This window comes from Cygnus atratus, chromosome Z (assembly GCF_013377495.2).
Source record: "Cygnus atratus isolate AKBS03 ecotype Queensland, Australia chromosome Z, CAtr_DNAZoo_HiC_assembly, whole genome shotgun sequence".
Lineage (NCBI taxonomy): Eukaryota > Metazoa > Chordata > Aves > Anseriformes > Anatidae > Cygnus > Cygnus atratus.
This window is the reverse complement of record NC_066396.1, coordinates 14503518-14526985: the sequence shown is the minus strand read 5'-3', so window position 1 is coordinate 14526985 and position 23468 is coordinate 14503518. Positions and strand designations below refer to the sequence as shown.

General features: G+C 38.3%; 1 protein-coding gene across 1 annotated transcript; it reads left to right on the top strand.

The window, feature by feature from the left end:
- Positions 1-253: 253 nt before the first annotated feature.
- PRKAA1 (protein kinase AMP-activated catalytic subunit alpha 1) lies at positions 254-23252 on the top strand. Its single transcript, XM_035566124.2, has 9 exons — positions 254-464; positions 8196-8337; positions 11440-11533; positions 12383-12527; positions 13464-13551; positions 14346-14570; positions 16758-17244; positions 17663-17789; positions 20053-23252. The coding sequence occupies exons 1-9, from the start codon at positions 335-337 to the stop codon at positions 20295-20297; spliced, it is 1683 nt and encodes a 560-aa protein (XP_035422017.1). The 5' UTR covers positions 254-334; the 3' UTR covers positions 20298-23252.
- The last annotated feature ends 216 nt before the right edge of the window (positions 23253-23468 follow it).

The window sequence follows — 23468 nt, the reverse complement described above, 5'->3', positions numbered from 1 at the left end:
AAAACAAAACAAGAAAAACGACTCGGCGGGCCTGTTTCTGTGAGGGGCTGTGTTTTCCGTGTTTCTGTGAGGGGCTGTGTTTCCGCCTAATCAAGATGTCGCCTCACTGTGGCGCCGGGAGGGACGACCCCCTCTCAGCCCCGAACAAACCGCCCCCCGCCCCCGCAGGGCCGCTGGGCTGGCCCGCCCCCCCCTGCCGAGCCGCAATGGTTCGTTCCGCGCAGGGCGGCGAGGCGGTAAATGCGGCGTTCATTTCCGGGGTTCGGTGCGGGCGGGCGCAGTGTGGTTGCTCCTCCCCCGCCGGCCCTCTGTCCCGGCGCGGGCGGGCGGCACTATGCGCAGACTCGGCCCTTGGCTCAAGATGGCGGCGGCGGATAAACAGAAGCACGAGCACGGGCGGGTGAAGATCGGGCACTACATCCTGGGCGATACGCTCGGCGTCGGCACTTTCGGCAAAGTCAAGGGTGAGCCGCTGCCCTGGCTGCTCCGGCCGGGGAAGGGCGAGGTGGCGGTGGGCGAGGTGCGGGGCCGCGCTGTCAGGCGGGGGGAGGGGGAAGAGTGGTGGCTGTCGCGACAGAGTCGCGACTGCGGGGTTGCCGACCGGGGGTGTGTCGGGGGTGTCGTGCTCCGTGTGTGTGTAAGCAGCGCCGGGAGCCGGGCGGTGTCCGGCCGGGAGAGGCGTTAAAAACGTTGGGCTGGGGACGGGAATGAGGGTGTCGCGGCCGCCCCAAGTCTTTGTGACGGATTTGATTGGTTCTTACCCAACTTCTGCTCTTTTCCGACTTAAAAAAAAGTTTTCTGGGTAGGGGTGCAAGTACCCCGCAGCGGACTTGAAATGGAATAGAGATTAAGGTTTCCCTTTATTCCTCTTCCTCATCTGGCAACTCTGATAAAGGTTTCGTCACTTGACAATTTCAGAAAAAGCACTAAAAAAAGTCAGATTGCTCAATTTTTATTCAGGTAGGGTTTCCATCGCGCTTCTGTGATGTCTGGGTCAGACATCTGGCTTCTTGGAAGTGGGGTTTTAGTTTTAACAGTAGTGGCAACCCCAAAAATGGGCTGGAAAACCAGCGCTTTACACAGCGACCATTAAAGGTCTCCTGCTGCCAAGGTATCTGTCAGACGAATTCGCCCTTTCTCTTGCCTTTTCACCATCACAGATAACTGACTGGTGTGATGTTTTGCCAATTTAACTCTTCTTCTAGCTCTTGGAGCCCAAATTAACCACTGACCTCATTCACTTGACTGTGCCTCAGATGGGCATCCGTGGAGAAGACAGCTGGTTCTAGCCAATACGCAGGCAAAGCGAAATACACAGAAGGGAAAGACTGGGTAAAAGAGAATGCTGAAAATAAATGAGTTTTGTGAAGCATGTTCTCATTTAAATTTTACAAGGATTCAGCATAAAATATTACCCCTGTTTTAGCGTTCTCTATTTTTAAAATACCACTGATGTTTCCTGCTGAAACCAAAAGCAAAGTTAATTCCCAGGTGTTTCAAATGATTAGCTTTCATAAAGGAATGAGTAGTCAGACTTCTAGTAATTTCTGCTGAGATGAGGTTACTATTTGTGGTTGTAAATATACAATACTGGTCCTAGTCTTTAGAACTAGGTTAAGAATGCTGATCTGGATAGTCTGCAACACTGATGTAAATAGGCCTTGATGAAGGCAGTGATAAGACACCTGACAGGGGACTGTGAAGATCAGTTTTCTATCTAACGTAGTTGTTCAGGAATATGCCTTTGCACAGTATTAACTTGTGTCCATTTAATTTAGTAAAAACATTAATTTAGCTCTTTTTTTTAAGAGTACATTCTACTGAGCTGTGGGTTGGGTTGTTTTTGGTCTCTGTCAAAATATTTGTGTACCTAGCATGCTTGTTCAGCTTTTTTCTGCAGCCTTCATAACTGGTACCTGTATTTCGTAAGAATGTCATATTTACTCTGAATGGCCTCACCATTGTTTTTCTTTTCCAGCTGAAGCCCTGCTGAACTGACTTTAGGTTGTTGCTCCTGCATTTAAACAGTTAAAACAAATCATTGCAGCTTTGAGACTTTGTCTCTGAGTGTCTTTGAAAACTTGCTGCTTGTGCATAGTGAAATTTGAAGGCAATTAGTGTTAGTGATAGGGTGTGAGGAAATTGGTTCTAGTTGCACCGGGGGAGGCTTAGATTGGATATCAGAATCTCTTTGCAGAGAGGATGGTCAAGCTTTGGAATGGATTGTGGAGTCCCCATCACTGGAGGTGCTTAACGGACGTGCACTAAGGGACATGGTTTAGTGATGGGACTTCAGTAAGTCAGGTTGATGATTTGGAGTTGTTAGCCTGGAAGAGACTTATCAAGACCAGGTGGTTCCATAATTCTCTTACCAAATAATAAAGAAATACAGAGAAGTACTAGGTATGTAAAGGGAGCTTCTTTTTGGAGTGCTTTTCTTTTTGAATGACTGATAGCTGGTACACAGCTGGAATGATTAACAAATATAATTTGATTATTTCTAATTTGTGAGCCAGTCCCTTTATAGGTAAAACTTATGTTAAGAGGTAATACAGAGTAGCTTTCAGAAAAATAACACTGGCTTCTTGGTTTTCTCTGGGCTTTGCATAACGTTATCATCTGAAGTCATGTTTTCAGTTCTGTCTTCGTGCTGAATGCAAAAATAGTCAGTGGTCTGTTGCCAGTTAGTGTCTGCTGTTTTGCTGGTAATACATCAGAGTTTGAAAAAGTTTCAGTCATTGTGGCAATTAGTCAACTTATCATTCAAAACACAAAAAAAATTGTTGCCTTTGTCCTCGCTGTATGCAATGTGTCAGTGTACGCTGGACACCCAATTATCACTTTTGTCACATTGTAATGGGACTTTACCCTGTCCTTTGGAGCATAGGGTGTGGACCTATCAGAAAGGAGAAGACTGACAAACAACAGTTGATGTGAATGAAGGTGTTGTTCTAGGACAATGAGGTTTTATTTGTGAGAGTAACACTCCTAAAGCTCAAGATAACCTATTTAGATATAGAATAAAATATCTGTCACTTCAAAATATATCCCATCAAGATTTCCAAAATGGTAGTCCTATATATCAGGAAAGGATGTGTATGTATGTGAACATTTGTGTGAATCCTTGCTAATAGATGATGATGTTCATAGTGTTACATACACATAAATTAGAGCGATTGATAACTTTTCCATAAATATCAGTTCTGATCTTAATCTTTCTGCACCCATAATTATTTGCAAAGATTTTTCTTTTGATTATATGCTGTGTCACCAACTGCAACCAACACCTGTTGCAATGAATTTGACCCTAGTCAAGTGGCTTCTCCATCACCCTGACCTAGCAAGCCTCCTACAGCGGGCTCAGAGAACAGGGCAAAAGTCTCTTATCAGAGTCCATCATGAAAGTGAAGAAATACATCAGGTATTCTAGAGAGTCAAGAAGGATAGAGAGCATCAGTGGTGCAAGTTCTTCTTGGATGGTCTCCTGCAGCAGCAGGAATACTGAACCTGATTCTGCACCCTATTGTGATTTTACTAACTCTTGATGTTTTATGTTTACTGTTAGCCATTGCCTTACGTATCAGGGTCTGGACAATGGCTAAACAAGTAGCACTGCTGGAAGAACCCCCTCATGTATACAGATTTGTTTAAATTTTCAGTTTATACAATAGGGCGTGTGGAAAACAAAGGAATAAGTGTTGTGCTGTAGCTCATACTAATGATTCTTAAAATTGCCCACATACAGGCATTAAACATTTGCCAATACATTTATCCCACGGAGGCAAGAGTCACGCTGCCACTCTGAGGGTAAAGTGAATTGACTGTACTGATGGGGTGGAGCATGGGAGGTACACTCTACTCCTTCACCTGAGCTAAGACTTGCTCAGAATTAGGAGCCCCAGTAGGCCTTGATGTGATTGTTCCTTGAACTGCTGCACAGTTCTAGGGATGGAGCGCCAGCACATAGATGCCTGATGCCTTGAAATCTGTCTCTGGAAAATGATGAATCACATCGGAGTCCAGGAACAACATGAAGTGATTGACTTGTAGTTAAATTCCCTATCTAATAAATATGGTGCTGCATCATCTCTTCTTATCTGTGATTCAAAGAAAAGCTGTTGGGCATCGTTCCTCTGTTATCTACAGAGTGTGGTGAAGCCTAATACTGGCTCACTCTGCTGTCACATATGTGATACAGGCATGGGATGATCAGGCCTCCCCCCAACCATATCTGGGGCCCCTGTGGGGTAACTAATTGGTAAAGGCACAATTAAATGCCGAGGGTAAAGGGACTGCACAACGTGAGCCATAAACAAAATGAAAAAATACCAGAATCCTGGAAAATTCTAAAACTAAAAGTCACTTATTTCACAGTCCTGTAAATACTGATACCAAGGAAGAACTCTTTGAGTTCTTGAGGGATGGCAGTGGGCTGCACCCTTGTTTCCCCCTGAGCTGGGATGCTTTTTCATGGCACCCCTGAGAGGACTGCGTCTCGGGGCTGACACCTTGAGGGTCAGGCTTGTGTGTGGACAACTGCAGGTGAGAGAGAAGGGCGAGAAATTCACCTCAAAGGGGGATTTTGGAAGCATGTGTCTGAGTTTAGAACCGCCCCCCCAGTACCATGGAATAAGTCTTGCGTGAGCCTTGCCATTCTTGAAGCTTTAACTAAGTTGCTGTTTCTATTGTAGCAAATTATTTTATATAATAAATCCTTAATTACTGCTTAATTAAAGTTGTGTACAATCAATTCTGTGGCAGCACCATATACCTTGAACTGCTTCAGCTTCAAGTAAGTTCTTAGGGCACGTGGATAAAGGTTTATGCTACATGACAACTATGGTTTTAAGGTGTTTTCTTGGTGGAATTACCAGCTTGCCTCTAATGTGAGGTACACAGTCAATAACAAAGCTGCAAAGCCACTCTACAGTGAAGAAATAAGTCAATTATTTTATTTTTTAAAAAGCATGTGGAAAACCTTGTATTTGCTATTATATTGTAAAGCAAAGTGAAGATTACTTGTGCCTGGGAAGAATGAAAGATTTATGAAAAGAATGTAGTTTGAGATTTAAAGTGTGTGATTTGTGGTAGCTGAACAGGACTAGTGGATACCCTATATATTTGCAACAAGACAGTTTTCATGAAATAGATGGTGGTTGGAAACTCCAGTCTTAGAGCTAGATTTAATATAATCTTGAGTAAAAAAGGGGAGTAAAAACTTAGTAAAATATTACTGAAGAAAACAATCATTAAATTTGTTAACTTGCTAAAGACTTTTCAGACTTCTGGGGATCTTTCTGTATGTGCACAAAACCACAATATTTTTTTTCAATATTTTATTCGAAGTTGTTGAACAGCTGAAGAAGCAGAGAAGCATTTCTTTCAGTCCTTGAATAAAATCAAGGCTTGAGGCACACAGTTGTGATGACTAAGGCTCAGACAACTGCAAATGTTGCTGCCTAATAAGTACTTCAAATAAAAAAGTTTCAATAAAATGCTTCTTACGTACCTTGCATGTTGAATATAGCTTGTTTGTACCTAATAAATAACCTTCTATTGCTTTTTTCTGGATTCTAATTAAATTCCAGTTGTCATCTAAGGTAGCCTGACAAATCAGAAAAACAAATTGGCTGATTAATTAGACAACACAGTGCATGTCGGAACTGAATATCTGAGCATTTATATGGTAAGCTGTAAAATTGCTCAAATGCATGTGCTACTTAACAAGGTATTTTAGTACTTTGTAAACCAAAGGGTGCTGCAAATTCTTGTGTAGTGGATTCTCATTTAGTTTCTAAGACATTTATTAACTAAAATTATTGTTAAATTTAACTTACTACTAAAAGGATTTTTTAAATACTTCTGACTTACCTCTGTTCATATTATAGGTAGGTAAAGACACACTAATTCAAATGGAATAATTGTTTTTTGATTGTTTCATGTTAATGATTTTGTTACTCCTTAGGTTGTGAACATAAGTGGTATAATTTCTTGGTTTCCTTTGAAACCTCAATCACATTTGAATTGGAGAAAGCGAGAGAGATAATTGCTCTAATTGTATGCTTGGTTGAAAGCAAATACTTCTTGTGTGCAACATGACTTTACAGTACCAGGCACTCACCTCTAATAATTTGTGGTCTGTCTAGAACTTGTGATTAATTGTCAGCCTTGTCCTGCATTCCTCGGCAGTGTGAATGTGCTTGCCCAGTGTTTGGTTATTGTGTCCCTATTTAGGTAATGGCTCCTGTGCACTGGGGGATGTGTTTTCCATCCTGTAGTTGGAGCTTTTCTGTTATCTCAGATAAAAAAAGGTGTCTCATCACCACATCATGGTGGTTCAGTTTTGTGTGGTCCACTACTCAGTTACTTCCCAACTTAGACATGCTGCTTTGTTTTGCATGATAAACATCTTTTTGTCATAAAAATAATCATTCAGAGAGGCTTATCGTTATCTGTATCTCGCTGCTAAGAATTGCTTCTCACTTGCATTGTTTTTTATCTTAGTGTAGAGGTAAATGGCAGCAGGAGGGTTTTGTACTAGAAATGAGATCAGTAGATTGATAATCTTTTGCTAATTCTGTCAAAATTATCTTGAGTGCAGGAAGATTTTTTTTTGTGGATAACTGCAGCAAAATAATTATTCATCCACTAGGGAAGGAACTGTGTCTTATACTTTCAGAAGAATTAGTCTGTCATGTAGTACTGGCCTTAAGCTTTAACATCTGAGGTGTTGGCTTACTTCCTGGTTCTGTGCAGTCTTTGCAATTCTCACTAATGTGGAGTGACATATTTTCTACTTTGTGAACAAGCAACTGTTTCTTGCAAGCAAGATAAGTACTACCAGATCCATTAGCTATGCTGTAAAATAAGAAAATGCAAAATTGTTGAGGGGGCTTTGTGGATAAACGTGTTAATTGTGCTGTGTCAGGTAAACTATATAGGTACAACTTCCAGAGTAAAGTTATTAATTATATCAGAATTGTTTATCACAGCTTCCTGTGGATGTACTTAAATAAGTCTTGAAGCCTGGGACTTGGTCAGATTTTCAAGTGAGGAGATGCACCCAGATGAGAGAGTACTATGCTCAGCAGAGGTTTGTTGCCAATGTCCAAGTGGACATTTAGCTGTCTTGGAATCTGGCTTGCCTTTAGAACATTGCAGAGGATGGCAGCTGTATGTCTGAAAATGGATATAGTCGTGATATTAGCAGTGTTAGACTACTGCATGCAGAAACTGATGCAGATAGCAAAGTCTTCTAGTGCAAGAGATGCTTACATCCTGTAGTATATCTGTGATCCAGCACTGGATTCTAAAAAAACACTGGCACTGGATTTAAAAAAATATATTCATAGCAACTTTGAAGCCATTTTAAAAAGCACCTGTAAAATTAAGGAATTCAAGAAGGGTAACTGTCTCATAAGTGTTTTACACTTTAAAATTCCTCAAAGAAAAAAAGACACAACTTCTTGAAGTAGGAAGGAAACTGAGGAATGTAAGAGGTTGCCTGTTTATATTGCTTCGCATAGTTGTTAGATTCTATTGTGTGCATTTCATATGTTTTTTGCTATTTATATAATAAAGCTCTGGTATGATAGTCTTTTTTACTGCACAGAATGTGTAGCTTATATAGGTTCAGACTGCTACATGGACAGATAAGTAATTTTCAAGTAAACTGGTTACTCTTAGCAGTAATTCTGAATAACTGCTGAAACATGCTACTTGAGGGGGAAGGAAACATTTTTGTAAAGTAAATGCAATGCTTGTAGATTGAGTAGGAAAGCGGCAGGAGAACATGTCTGAGTGGGTTACCATGTGAGTCTAAAGCTTGGAGCAACTTATACAGGGAAATAAAATGGTCTCCTACTTAGCAAGGATGGCAGTGTTTTGGATAGAAAAATGTTTGGTTTGTAATAGTGCAAAATGTAGTCATGCTGCAAGACTTGAGGATGAGATTTAAGGTTCATTCTTACATTTCCCATGAATCTTCTAACAATAAAATTGAGAGAGGAATTAGGGTGAAGTGAAGGATATGATGTGTCATCTGGTTTTCTATCTCCCTAAAGATAATGGGGATATGTGGAATGATTAGTATCTTAACTGTGGTATTTCTTGGTTGTAGTTGAAATGATCCCGTAAATGTTCTTATGGGGTAATTGAAAACCCTGACTAACTAAATGTTTTCTTGTTCCTTGCAGTTGGCAAACATGAGTTAACTGGGCATAAAGTTGCAGTGAAGATCCTGAATCGACAGAAAATTCGCAGCCTTGATGTTGTAGGAAAAATCCGCAGAGAGATTCAGAACCTCAAACTCTTCAGACATCCACATATAATTAAGCTGTAAGTTTTGTTTGCTATAATCAGATCTATTTAAACAATCTGTTGTGCTCTCTTTGACCTAAAACGTTCAAAGGGCAAAAGTACTATCAGTAACTTGTTAGAGAACTAACCAGCTTCCATGTATTCCATTTTCAGTATCCTCTGATACATTTTCACAGAATTGATATTTTCTGTAGGGCACAGATCTTTCTTTAGGCAGGTTAAAAGGTAGTGGCATAATAGATCCTTCTTGTATGATCAGTTTTATTGTTTTTAGCTGCTGTTTCAGTATTCTTTTTCTGTTTGTATCTGATCCTTTTTTTTCTGCTTAGAAATTGGTTAAGAACAAGACTGTAGAGTGCTTTCCTGTACAAGCTTACTGTGTTTTTTTCCTCAAAATATCTTTTTATCAACATGATGGTCAGTGATTTACGGTTTTCTGATGTAGACAGTGGATTGCAAAACTTTTCTGAATTAAAGATGTGCGGTATGTTAAGTGTGATCTATATAAAAGAATTCTGAAATATCTGCTACCACTTGTCTGAATTAGTACAGTATTTATATTGTGCCTGTTCAGTTTCTTAGTTATTAGTCAATCAATAACTTACCAGCAGAGTTCAGAATACAATTAAATATGTGCTAGACTTGTGATGTATTTTCTCAGACCAGATATAAATGCCACTTATTTTTGACTTTTTTGTTTCATACAGCATACCTACGCATCTAGCAGGGCACATCTATTGTGTATGTAACTTCTACTCTTAATTGTGGTGTTAGAGTTCCAAATTTTTTTATTGGCAAAGTCTTGTGTTAAGACCATGCTACTACTGATAGATGCCATGCCAGTACATTCCTTTAGTTTGGCAACAGTATGTAAGTCAGTGCTAAATCAGATTGAAGCAGGTAATGAGATGATCTGAAGTGGATTGGTTTTCAGAAGGCTGTTGAGCGTCTTTGTCTGTCTGCAGCATTGCTAGTGCTTCCAATGAAGAGTTCATGAACTAGTCCAAAGCACATACCTGTAGCCAAAACAAATGGAAGTGTCAATGTATCAGCTGACATATGGGGTAAAGCAGGAATATGTACTTTTGGTTAAGCTGATTTAACAGCTTAGCAGAATAGGTTTCAGGTAAATATTTCTAGTGAATTATGGGGAAAAATTCTTTTTCTTCTGCGTGTGGAGGAAAGGGTCAAGATGTAGGAGATAATGGAAAAGGTGATGGATACCCAAATTTTCAGTTGTTCAGCCTGTACTCCCAAAGCAGAAGGGTTATTAGCATGCATGTAAATATTATTTGAGCTATAGTTGATACAGCTGTGCAGGTAGACGTGCTGGGAACTTAGGATCATGCTGCTTGCTCTACTAGGAACTAGATTGAGGAATTGCTGGGATAGAAGTAAACGGATTTCTTCAGCTGAACATTACAAATTAGACAATGTATAATTTGGAACACTGTGCTTTACTAAAAATTGTATAAAATGTTTCAAGTCTGTCTCAAGATTTTTTTCTATACCATAGACCATCGCTTTTTCTGGTTTTTAACCTCTAGCAATAGGATGCATTTTGCTTCTCTAAAAATTCCTCTTCCTGAGTTCAGTCAATTATGATGAGGGGTTTGATTACTGTACTTGGGTTATAGCTACGTAACTCTTCTTTTCCACAGTGACCTTCTCCATAACTAGAAAAAGCAAACTGACTATAGAGAGGCATCGCCGAATCTTCCAAGAGATGCAGACTTATTGTCTGAGATGATGAGGTTATTTCCCAACATTTTGTTACCTCGCTGTCCAGAAGGTGGACATATCTGAAGATCTCAGCTATAAACGGTTGCTCATGGTTCCTGAAGTTTATAGTTTACCAATTTCATAACTGTGTGAAAAGTCACACATGTTGTTAGAAATGAGGTTGCAGTGTAACTTTTGATGAAAAAGGATTAAAATACTATTTCTGTATTAGTGGGTCTTGGCCATAGCTTCAAATAAATGGTGATGTGTAAGTATGTGAGGCACTTTCAACCAAGGAATTAAACAGAAAAATCAGTGAAGATAATTGCTTGTAATTCAAGATACTTCAGGCTAAAACTAACTTTGGAGATCTTATTCTGATATTTGCCTCAGTGGTATCCAGGTTATTACACTACTTTAATATTAAGCTGTTAAAACATGTACACTTACACCTGAATAGTCTGATTTCACTGTCTATGCAGTTGAAGAATAATTTGTCTCAGCAAGCTGAGAAATGTTTGTTTTCCTCCCTTGTCTTAGAATCAGTCTTCTGACGAGTGTTGGAGTTCTGTAGTATGTGTGAATTAACTTTTTTTAGTTGGAATATATGTGTATGCTTAAGCGCGGTACCTAAAAGCATTCATTTTGATACAATTGCTACATTCTGTCTTCTCAATAGTTTACCTGAATTTTGACTGAGGAGTCATCAGTGTGCTTTCCTTTTCTGTGTAAAGAACAGTGATTTCTCACTGCTCTAAGAGGAAAAGTACTAAACACCTTTTCAGTTAAGGATACACAGAAAATATTTCAAAATCTTGTAAGCAGGGCATTTGGCCATAACGTGCTTATTTCAGAACTCCATTTTCCCCCCAACTTAATTGAAGTATAATGATAAAAACATATAGACCTCATAATCAAAGAGAATTAATTTGCATCATCATGAACATTTTTTTTCCAGTCTTGAAGTACAATTTATTTATGAGAAGGCAGTTTTATTGTCTGTTAGGGTTGAAAAGTGTGGATTTTTGAGGCACTAGCAAAATCCTTTTGTACTTTTGTATTCCTTCCTCACTATGCTAAGCTGTCTGTGAGGTAGGTAGCACTTCAAATACTTTCATAGAAATATCTGATCTAAGAATGTTCCTCTGAAAGTATGGAGATTGATCTTCCTGGTGGGAAATACAAGTTTTCTTCTAGTCTTTACAATGATGTTATTACATAGTAAAAGGAGAAGTAGGTTCTGAAAAATAGTGTTATTGCAGTAACTGTAAATTGACTGATGAAACTAGTGTTGTGCAAAGAGTTGCGTAGAAGTAGACTTTACTCTAAAATGTTTATCTGAATGTAACTAGCTTCTTATACTGAGTACACAGACTAACAGATACCTTCCTCTGTCAGGTACCAGGTCATCAGTACACCAACTGACATTTTCATGGTGATGGAATATGTTTCAGGAGGAGAACTGTTTGACTATATCTGTAAAAACGGAAGGGTAAGAAGTAGTCCAACTCTACAAGTCAATGACTTGCATTCTGTTTTTGCTTTTACAACATTTCTATTAAAGGAAGGTTTGTTTTTATGTATTCAGCATTAATTTTGCTGTTAGCAATTAAAATAAAGATACTTTATGGCTACATTTTGTAAACATTTCTCATTTCAGAGCATGTTAGCATAGTTCAGATCTTAATTGTATGACTGTCATAGCATTTTTTCAACTCAACTAAAGAATTATTCCAATTACGGGGAAGCTGCTATTCTGCCCTTACTATTCTCTTTGACTAGTAGAATGGTTTCTGTGAATGCTCTAAACTCCCTTATGTTAAACTATCTAGATAGGCAGGATCCTTTTACTTAGTTAGACTGAGCTGACTTCGACATGTTATAGGGCATGTTGATAGGAAGTGCCTAGCTAAGCCTGCTGTCTGGGGAAAGCTGCAAACAGAATGTAAATTGCATCAAAATTTACTGCCTTTGTGCCGATTATCAGCAGCTTTTGTGTTAAGTCTTATACTGTGCTTAAGTATCAAAGTTCATTGATACTCACTCCGTTTAGACAAAGTTAGAATTTCAGTGATGATAATTTCAAAAGCGTGACTGAGAAACTTCAGTAATTCTGAGTGAGTGGATACAGTTTTGTCTTAGTCATTTTAGAGTTGTGGTAGAAGCAAAATGATGTAAGTTGTGAAGCTTTCTACTGCAAAGATGCAGTCATTTGCTGTATAAAATATTAAAACTAAAAATGTTAACTTTAGGTCATTGGAAACATTTCTGCAATTCATATAAATGAAAAATAATTCATTTCCACTGTTTCAAAATTGTTTAAAACCTTTGTTTGTCGTAGCTTGATGAGAAGGAAAGTAGACGTCTGTTCCAGCAAATCCTTTCTGGCGTGGATTACTGTCACAGGCATATGGTAGTACATAGAGATCTGAAGCCTGAGAATGTGCTGCTCGATGCACACATGAATGCCAAGATAGCTGACTTTGGTAAGCATTAATATCTTGTATGATCACACTTTTGGTGTTACTTAGGTTCTGTTATTTGCTATAGAAAATACACTAATAAAATGTAGTTACTTGGTTATCCTGAAGATGGAACAGAATCCAGGAAGAGTATGAATGCAAAGCAAAACTGTTCTTCAGTCTCCCCTCCTGCCCATGGTGAAAGGGCGTAATTCCTTCTCTTTGGACTGAGTTCTCAGGCCTGTAGTAATCTTTATAATGCAGCCTCCACTGAGGAAATTGGAAAATATTTTCCACAGCTATTCTGGAAGTGGTAGTTCAGAATGTGCTCAGAGCTGGTGATCAAAGATGGCCTGGTGCTAAAGTATGCTTTAATCACTAACAGTATCTAAACCAAAACTGTATTAAGCTGCAGTGATTCAGGAACTAGTTGAGTGTGCAGGTAGTTGTGGTGACTGTCGCCTGCTACAAAGCAAAGTTGTGTGCAGTTCTCAATTCCTTTGATATATATATATATATCTCTAAAACCTCTTAGAGAATTGTGGGCAATTCTTTGGTAACATCTTCCACTTTACTATTTAGAAACGAATATGTTTAAGATGCCTTCTTGTTAATGATCAAAATCCTATCTTGTTCTAAGGGAGACAGAGCAGCATAACAACTCTTTTCTGTCATGTCTGTGTAATCAAAATCGTTTGTCTTAGAATGAATGTATATTTTCAAACATGCCTTGGCTGTGTACAATCATAGATTATGTCAGACACAAATTTCTGCTAAACCTAGGATCATGTAGTGTTCTCATGTATGAAACTTTTGGTAATTCCAAACAACTATGCTTCCTAACTGAGCTAAATGTTAACTTTCATATTTAAATTACTGGTGACTTGTTCTAGGTGGTATATGCAGTGTGAAATCACTTTGCTCTCTGAATTTTTAGTAGCTACTCTTATACACTTTCAGGTCTATCAAATATGATGTCAGATGGAGAATTTTTAAGAACAAGCTGTGGTTCCCCTAACTATGCTGCACCAGAAGTAATTTCAGGAAGGTAGTTTCTTTTATTTTGGATACATGTGTGCATGTATTTCAGTTATTTTGCTGCTTGATTCTAAAGGTTACAAAACTGTTGACATTCTCAGCTTGATGCTGAGAAACTGGGCTGAGTTGTTAATTGCCATGATAATTTTTTCATAAGCATTTGAGGCTCCCATGAACTAGCTTTGAATAGCTCCTGTAAGTTGGAGGTGATGTCTAATGACACAAAATCCACCGTGTACAGTGTGTCTGAATTGGTTTAAAAATATCACAGCTCACATCTTGGAAACAGGTATGGATAGAATTAGAGGTGACATCTGCTGTGAAGCTGAATAGCAGTGAAATACCCATTGCAGAATTATATTCAGCCTGAACATAACTTCTGCTTTTTACTGGACTCTTATTGTTAAGTCTGCTGTTTACAGCAACTCTAATACAATCTATTGCTGATGGCAGGCTGAATGTCTATTTTATCTGGGCGGTAGCATATATGATGTGTGAAAAGTCCTGTTATATGGACTTCTTTCAGTTTACCATCGTATTAAATTGCATTTGTGGAGTATTTATATACAATAGAGGAGAAAACTACATACTCGTTCCCTAGCTTTTATTATATTTTTGAAAGGAAAGGATGCTAGAGTTCAAGGGAGGCATAGCATAGAACTGAAATATTATAATAATTGCAGATTAGTTGACCCCGAGTTCACACAATTACAGTAATATAAGTTAAAGTATGTGTGCATGTGTATGTTTGAAATCTATTTAAAAGTATTAAACACAAACCACTAATAGCTAACTTTTTCCCAGGTTATATGCAGGTCCAGAAGTAGATATTTGGAGCAGTGGAGTTATTCTCTATGCTTTGTTATGTGGAACACTTCCATTTGATGATGATCACGTGCCAACACTTTTTAAGAAGATATGTGATGGTATCTTCTATACCCCTCAGTACCTGAATCCATCTGTCATAAGTCTTCTGAAACACATGCTGCAAGTGGATCCAATGAAGAGAGCAACGATCAGAGACATTAGGTAAAACACTGACGTCTGCTTGCATGATTGTCTTGGTTTGTGTATGCAGTATGAAGAAACCAGTTGTACCACTTGTCCTTGTTTTATAGTCTGAGACAAAATAAATCAACTTCTGGTCGTTTGGCTTTAGCTGTAATGGTTAGAATCATAGAATCATGGAATTTTTCAGGTTGGAAGGGACATTAAAGATCATCTATTTCCAGACCCCCTGCCATGGACAGGGACACCTCCCACTAGATCTGTATGGCAAAAGAAGTATTAGTTGGAGGTCACAGTAAAATGTATACATTACAGGAATCTTCAGAAACTCTTGGTTTAAGTAAAGCTGTTTACCTGCAGAATGGTTTGCAAAAACTGCACACTACTATTCATTCTGGGGAAAAAAATCTTTGCTTGAAGAACTATTAAAGCACTAATCTGTGCTTTAAATATCTGATGGGAAATTACAACTCTTAACATAGCTACTGCTTAATCCAAGTTTATACAGACCTTGGAAAAATCATGTTAAGACAGTGAATATTCTTTTGGTAGCACTCTTTGGGCTGGCTTCAAACCCTAGCATAAACTAGGTGTATAAGTGACAATTACTATATAGAATATTGAGGAGCTAAAGCAACAGATAGCTATCATGGGCTCCAGATTCCAAGATGGGATTCTGGAGGGGATGACTGCTTTGACAAGTGTGAAGTAAGTAAAACAACAACAAAAGAACTTAAGCTGTAATTCATCCAGTAGCATAATTACATTTTCCTGTCTCCTTTGTGAGAAACTCTAAGAAGAAAGCACTACCTTAGTGAAAATGCTTCCTTTAGGCTTGGAAGTTAGGAAGCTAGCAATGTCTGTTTTTTCAATAAAAGAAAAAAATGTGGTACATATCGTTTGGTACTTTATTACAACAGGGAGTATTTTCTTGCAGCTCCCATCAGAAAACATGAAAACACTGAAAACTAAGAACCGTAAAACTTGAGTGGAAAGGAACTCTAGCTTATCTAAGTTATCTTAAGCATGTCCAGATGACAAGTGATATGAAAACGTTGAAAAATGTTGGTGGCAGAACATGGGTGGAGTTTGAATTCTAACCAGTTCTATACTCAGCTGTAAAACAGCAGTTTAAAGGGCAGCATTATTTTAATTACTGAATACCTTAACTGTTCTAGGGGGAAGTGTGCACGTGTGCAAGAGGAGAGGCTCATTGCAGTGAATAGTAATAAAATATTTTTCTGAGCTCAGTTGCCCAGTTAGGGCTGTGGTTTGTATTAGTATAGGAAAAGGTTTTTCTGCTTCCGAACTGTTACTGATTAAAGTGCCTTTTGCACAATGTATTGGTGATGAGGCATATTTTCAGATTAATGCTGACTAGATAGAGCTTGATCAGCGTAACTGCTCTTTAATCTGTAGTAAGCCTAGTTTTAATAGTTTTCATTTGTGCAACATAGTGTCATGCTATATTCTTTGGCTGGTTAAGCAATTTACTGTAGGCACACAAGTTGCTCAGTCATAGAGGGGAAAAAAATAAGGTTAATTATCTGGTTAATTCTGGATCTTTCGTTTTCCCCTCTTATGAATACTAGCTCATGGATACAGTAGTAAAGAGGTACAGATTGACTTTTATGTAGCCTTCCCTCAATTTTGTATGTGTTGGAGACAAGCTGGCTTTTTTCTGAATGGAAGAAAAAATAACTTGTTGGGGGGTGTGGAGCATGTGAGTTTGTTCAAAAATCCTTGTCAGAACATCTGCCAAAGAAACTATTCAGCACTGAGTTTTCTTTATGTTGTTATTATGTATGTGCTTGTGGAGGAGGGAGCGCTTTTCATATGAAATGGTCTCAAAACTAAGGTACTGGCAGTTAAAACTAAATATATGTATCACTTATGTAAAAAGCAGATTGAGTTACAAAAAGGTATTTTTTGAGCTAAGGTAGTTGCAACGCTTCTAGGAAAATTTTTTTTTTCAGTCTCTTGCCAAATGTCAAGCAAAATGTTGTGAAAGAGGTAATTTTTACTTTCCTCTATGTAGCAGAAGTGTCCAGTTCCCTTATACTTAACTTGCTTCATCAGAAGCACAGGAGGAGTGCTTGGGCTGACAATTGTTTTTTTTGTACAGACTGAAAATAACTTTTAAAGAATTTAATGATAGAAAGGCTTGCTTTACATACATAGCCTTAAACTTGTTGTTTTTAAATCTAGGGAACATGAATGGTTTAAGCAGGACCTTCCCAAATACTTGTTTCCTGAAGACCCTTCATACAGCTCTACCATGATTGATGACGAAGCCTTAAAAGAAGTGTGTGAGAAGTTTGAATGCACTGAAGAGGAAGTTCTAAGCTGTCTGTATAGCCGAAATCATCAGGACCCCTTAGCTGTTGCTTATCACCTCATTATAGATAATAGAAGAATAATGAATGAGGCCAAAGACTTCTACCTGGCTACAAGCCCACCAGATTCTTTTCTTGATGATCACCATCTGTCTCGCCCTCATCCTGAAAGAGTGCCATTCTTGGTAGCCGAAGCGCCTCGTCCCCGCCATACTCTTGATGAGCTGAATCCACAAAAATCAAAACACCAAGGTGTAAGAAGAGCTAAGTGGCATTTGGGAATACGGAGTCAGAGTCGACCAAATGATATCATGGCTGAAGTGTGTCGAGCAATTAAGCAGCTGGATTATGAATGGAAGGTAAAAGAATAAAAGGTCTTAATAATAGATAATAGATATATTAATAGATAAGTGTTAATAATAGATAACAGTAAATTTTTGCTTGAGCTGTTTGTTTTATGCTTGATTACATAGACCAGAAGTTTAAAAAAAAAAAATGCATCTTCCTGTGCAGGAAAAATCTTGTGCACCTGTGCTGACAGCTTTTGCTTGCTGTACGGGAAGGGTTTTGGGGGAGGCAGTTTATGCTGACAGGATAAATCTTTGTAACACGTCAAACCTTTCTGCTGGGGCTGTAGGAATGATTTTTTCTGTTGCGGGGGGAGGCTGTGACAGGTAAGCCTTAAATCACTTAATACCAGTGAGTCGAAATGAGAGGAACAATATGCAGTGTATCTCAAGCAGTTCTGGTAACTTGCTCAAATCTTATTTGTCCTAGGTTGTAAATCCATACTATTTGCGCGTTCGAAGGAAGAATCCAGTGACAAGTGCATACTCTAAAATGAGTCTACAGCTGTATCAGGTGGACAGCAGGACATACTTGCTGGACTTCCGTAGCATTGATGGTATGTGGAGACTTACATAAGTTAGCTGAGTTGTAAGGGAAATCATTCTAATTGCTAGGTCTTGATGTACTTAGGTAGAAGTAAAGTGAAATTCTTGCCCTTTGTCAGCTGAAACCAAGTGTTTATTTCTTCAATCCTAGTGTTCTTGTGATCAAATGGTTAGCTGGTTCATCCCTCAAATCACTTTTTAGCTGTATTAACTCCTGAATCGCTCCTTTCATGTCTGCACTAGCACTAATGCCACTGGTACAAAAGGGGACAGAGCTATGAGAGGCAATATAGGAATCAACCTAAACTGCCTGTGGGGCTTAGATTTAAACATTAATTTAAATCTGGGCTAAGACTGTGAATCTCTTCCTAGTGAAGATAAAGCTTGACATGTAGGTGTGCCAGTTTGGCTTGGATTGTACACTGTTTTACTGGGTCTGGCTGAGATGGAATTAATTTCTTTATAGCAGGCAGTATGGTGCTGTGTGTTGGATTTGTGACTAGAAGTGTTAGTAGTACCATTGTTTGGGCTGTTGCTGAGCAGTACTTTTGCAGTATCAAGGCCTTTTCTTTTTCCCAACTTTGCCACACATGTTGAGCAGACGGGGAATGAGCAAGAAGCTGGGAGGGGACACATACTGTACAGGTGATCCAGACATACCCAAGAGAGATTTGGTGACAAATAATACCATGCTTAGCAAAACATGCTACACAAAGCAAACAAACTGAGGGGAGGGAGAATTTGGGGAGGTAGCCTTTGCTCAGAGGCTTGCTAGACATCAGTCTGCTTGTGGGAGGTAGTGAATGATCTCCTTTGCATCACTTTTTTTCTTGGTTCTATTATCCATGTTTATCTTGACTCATGAGTTTCTTGATTTTGGCCTTCTGATTCTCTTCCTCCATTGGGCTGAGAAATAGGGGAGTGAACTACATAGTTCACTATATTCAGTATATATAGTATAGGAATTAGCTAGACATTTAGCTGCCAGTCAAGGTCCACTGATCAATGGTGGTAGTAGATTTGAAATAAGAATTGTAGTAACTGAAGTCTTCAAAGGTGATGGTTTAACCTGCAGCAAGGTCATATTTCATAGGATGACTGTAATATTGCATAAAACTGTAAGGTGGCTATTTCCTTGAAAATGAATGGAAGAAGGTGTAACCTAACAAGGGTGTAATAGAATAAAAGCAGAATTACATACAGCTAATGTGGTACATAACTTGCCTAGGAAAACGTGGCACAGAGAAAGGATTTACTGGAGTCTGACTGGATTACTGTATAGGATGGCTAAGGCTGGTTTTTAGGTCAGTTTAATGTAACTTGTTATTCCTGTTCTTGCCTCATCCCTTCTGACAATACAGGTGTTTGCCTAGATCCAGTGGTACTTGATAGAGGGGACCAACCACTTTCCTAACAACTGCATATAGGAAAAATGCTAATTTAGTTGGAGGGGAGATGACTGCCTAGAGCCATGCAGCTGTGGGAGGTTAGACTGCTGCAGTCCTGCCTTCAACTCCTGAGAAAATACAACCCCAGGGCATGGATTTGGCAGCTCTTACAGTCATGATGCTGATTTGATACTCTGTTCTGGCACAGTTAACAGTTCTCTGCTGCTCTTACCTAAGTAGTTTAAAGTAGCTTTGACTGATGTGAAAAGGCAGACCCTTTTGTGTTCACTAATTTCTCCTGGAAATAACTTAGTGACAAGTGAGTCAAGCTAATGTTCTGTTTAAGTAAGAATAGAGATACTTCAGCAGAACATTACTTCTAAGGTAGAAGTATTTCTTCATATGGGAGGTAAGCTTAAGTTGCTGCAGTATAGGTGTAAAAGATACTAAAGGAAAATCTTCCAAAAGAGAAGGATAAATTAATGTAAATTAATAGCAATTGATGCATCAATTATAATAAAAATAATATAACCAAATATAATTACATCAAAGCCAAATAAAGTACTAGCAAAAAGCATCTACAAAATGTGTACAAAGTGTTATTTGACTTACATGGGGTAGCATCATAAGGTTATATTTAAAAGATAAATTAAGCAGATTAAATCAATTGTACTGTTAGTCACTGAAATTAGACCAACACTTGCCATGTTTTTCATTAACTAACTAAAGTAGATGAGATAGGCCTGAAGCACAGTTCATAGCACAATACTAATTTGCATAAGGACATCTGCACAAGATTAAGTCTCAGGAAGGGAAGGCATTTGCTGTTACCCTGGTCAATATGATATTGATAACTAATTTTTCTACTCTCTCCTTCGCCATTCAGATGAAATTACTGAAGCAAAGTCTGGGACTGCAACTCCACAGAGATCAGGTTCTGTGAGCAACTATAGATCCTGTCAGAAAGATTCAGATGGTGATGCACAAGGAAAATCTGCAGATACATCCCTTACCTCATCAGTGACCTCTTCACTTGACTCTTCAACGGCTGACCTAACTCCAAGATCAGGGAGTCATACAATAGAATTTTTTGAGATGTGTGCAAATCTTATTAAAATACTTGCACAGTAACTTTGAAGATGGGCTTATTTCTTTTACAGCAATAAGCATGCCTAAATCATAGTCAGATGCTTCCAGTTGTAATCAAGTTAAATTAACTAAGGCGCTGAAAAAACTAGCTGCAAAATGCAATTTACCCAGGGACTGAAATGATTTTTGGGCAGTTAGATATATTGCTTTGAAGCTGGAGCAAATTCTGTTTGTCTGCTGTCCAATAGCTTAATACAGGTACAGGAAGTCACATGTCCTTTGGACAGTGTTCATAACACTTTACATCAAGTGCACATTAGGCTTCATATAACACTTCAGTTACACAGACCTTGTTTTTTTTGCTAGTGATTCAGACATCTGATGCACTGTAAGAAAATGTACAATTACTAGTTCAATGACCGAAGTATGACTTGCTGGTCACCACCTACAATTGTGCCTCAGTTGATTGGAACTATCAGCATCTCCTAACAGTAATATGTTAGAACTACTGTTTTTTTCCCCCTTATTTGGCAGCAAATGAAATCAAAGATAGCTTAATATGCTATAATGTACTACTTTTAATAACTGATAAATCTGTTTAAATCCAATCAATTGGAATTTTTAAAGCACATAGGTACTCTGTAGCACACTTAAAGGTGAAGTTCTGTGGGGTGTAAGTAGAACAACTGAAGGTACAGTAGTACCAAGAGATTTGATGCTGATATTTGGCACCCAATGGGCTGAAACAAAATATTGATCTGAAGAACTGTCAGCAAGCTCCTGATTTATACAGAGTTGCTAGCTCATAACTTAGTGTGGTAGCAGCACAGCAGCTCCCTGATGCTACTGCAGGCTGAGAATCCTTAGAAACACATGCATTTATTTAAGAGCACAGCTTAGGGGTTGTTGCATATTATTCCACAAACTAAAATTGACAGTTCTTAAAAAAAAAATTTTTTTTGATATGGCTGCTTATATTACTAACTTAGCATATGTGATATAGAATTCATGGCAGTTGAAACTACATACGTAGGTTAGGCTTTTCCAAGCCACTTGTATTAGTAAATTTTGCCATTTTAATTGTGGGAGTAAGTAGTCCAATTTATCAGTTGAACATTTTAAACTGAACATGGCAACTCAAGTGTCAACATTCAAAATGTTTTCAAGTGTAGATTGCAATTAAATGTAAAAAACAAATGCAGAAGAATTTGTCAATCTTTCAGAAAGAAAACAACCTTAAATGTTAAAATCACAGCAAATATTTGCACAAAGACATAATCTTTTGTACATACAACTTGTACACTTACAGTTCTAGTTTCACCTCACACTAATGGATGTAAACATGAATAGACTCCTATTATAAAACATTGTAAATTCTCATTCAAGGATTCTTCCCTTCAAAATAAACTTCATGACTTAATTTCAAAGATTGCTCTCCCATTTAGAAACTGGAAATTAATGCATTAATGCAAACACTCTAACCTGGACTCCGTTAGAACAGATGGGGATTCTTGCCAATGACCAGTGAGGTAGATTTTATTCATGGCAAACTGCTAACTACAGATAGAACAATCTAATGCAGTCCAGCTGGTTGCAGTCCAAAAATTCATCTATTAGGAATTTGAAGAAATTTACACCTGCTTAAGTCCCGGAACTGCTGTAACTCTGTTCTGAACTGGGCAATTGTGGTCTGTCTAGTATATAGGTACAGCTTTCAGTTCTTGTCCTCAAGTAGTGTCTCATGTGGTCCCTGTAATGGAAGGTTATATTCTCAAAGTAGAAGGTTTTTCTTAGACAGAGCTTTGGGTTTTAACCGAGATTGAGATGTCAACATGAGGGACCAGCTGCAAATCCTACTTTAAGTCCTTTTTTAGTCTTGTAAGAATTGGTTCTGATGTACTGAATAAATGTGTGCTCATTTTTGTTATCTTTTTGTTTTGAAACTGTTAAGTATTGCACTTGTACAAATATAAAAAAAAAAACGCACAGATTTTTTATTGAAGTAATTCCTCACTGGAATTGGTTTGGGATCACTGAAACTGTCTCTTGCATATGTTAAAATAAGTATTTGCAAATGGTATCTGCTCCCAGTTTGTAAATTTGTAATGCTGATCACAAATGCAAGATGTCAAGGTGCAAATAGCTTATAATTTTATATACTTTTTTGGCCCTCTTGTGCTTTAAAGCAACCATGGTTTTTACTTTGTCTTGGTATCTGGGGATTAAAATAAGTTTCTGTCAGAAATGTACTGTATGCAAGTTTTAAATAAAGTAAATTTTATTGGTGTGATAAATCAGTTTTGATGGCCAAAAGTTTTCTGATTGAACTGAGTTTTTTATACAGTATACAGGGAGGGAGAAAAGGACTGACAAGCTATTTGAATCCAGTACAGTTATCTCTAGTGTGACTTTCTTATGCTTTGTAGATCTTGGTGTTGAAACTGCTTTCTTCACATGTTCCTACTGATCTTGCAGATCTTTTTTTAGCATCACATCAGGCTGTGAAACCAAATTTCACTGAGAAATATGCCAGGGTTGTAAGGATGCAGTTTAAGCAAGTATACCAGTCGGACAAGTGTGTTACTCTGACAAGTGTGTTACTCTGTAATCTCACATTTACTCAGTTGGAGTATGCTGAATTGTTTTGCCTTCGCATTGTAGCTTTACAAAAGCATAGATAAACCTTGTTGTCCATGAGCAATATGACTCACTAGGAAATAGGTAAAAAATTCATTTGGGGATATAACACTTTGAAAAAACAAAACTTTCATGTTTGTCTTGCTCTAAGCATTTAATACGAACTTTGAAATAAATTTTATTTTATCAGTTGATTATCATTGTAAGATGTGCAGTCTTGTTCTTTTAATACAGATGTGCCTACTGTCTGTGATTTTTTTTGACAAAGCTGATGAATGCAAAAGTGCTTTATAACTGTGTGACTTTTTAAACTTTCAAAACATAAGAGTAAATACAAACTGTATTAACCACGTTGTTCTGAAGCTGTGTGCATGCTGTCTTGTGTTATAAGCCCTGCCTTCTGCCCTTATAACTATGGAGCGACTTTAACCCTCGTACCCTGCCTGTTTTCTTTTGTTTTTGTTTCTTTTGTTTAGTTTTATTTGTTTTATTTGCCCTCCTGGCGGCCAGCAGCAGCATCAGCCCTTTCCCCACGCAGTTCGGGCCCTGCCCGTCACCACAACGGCCCCCCTGTCG

Bases quoted from the DNA above. Each gene is read 5' to 3' on its own strand.
- PRKAA1 (XM_035566124.2), top strand. From the start codon at position 335: ATGCGCAGACTCGGCCCTTGGCTCAAGATGGCGGCGGCGGATAAACAG. The intron at 8,338-11,439 runs GTAAGTTTTGTT...TTCCTCTGTCAG, and splicing joins CATCCACATATAATTAAGCT to GTACCAGGTCATCAGTACAC. The intron at 13,552-14,345 runs GTAGTTTCTTTT...ACTTTTTCCCAG, and splicing joins CCAGAAGTAATTTCAGGAAG to GTTATATGCAGGTCCAGAAG.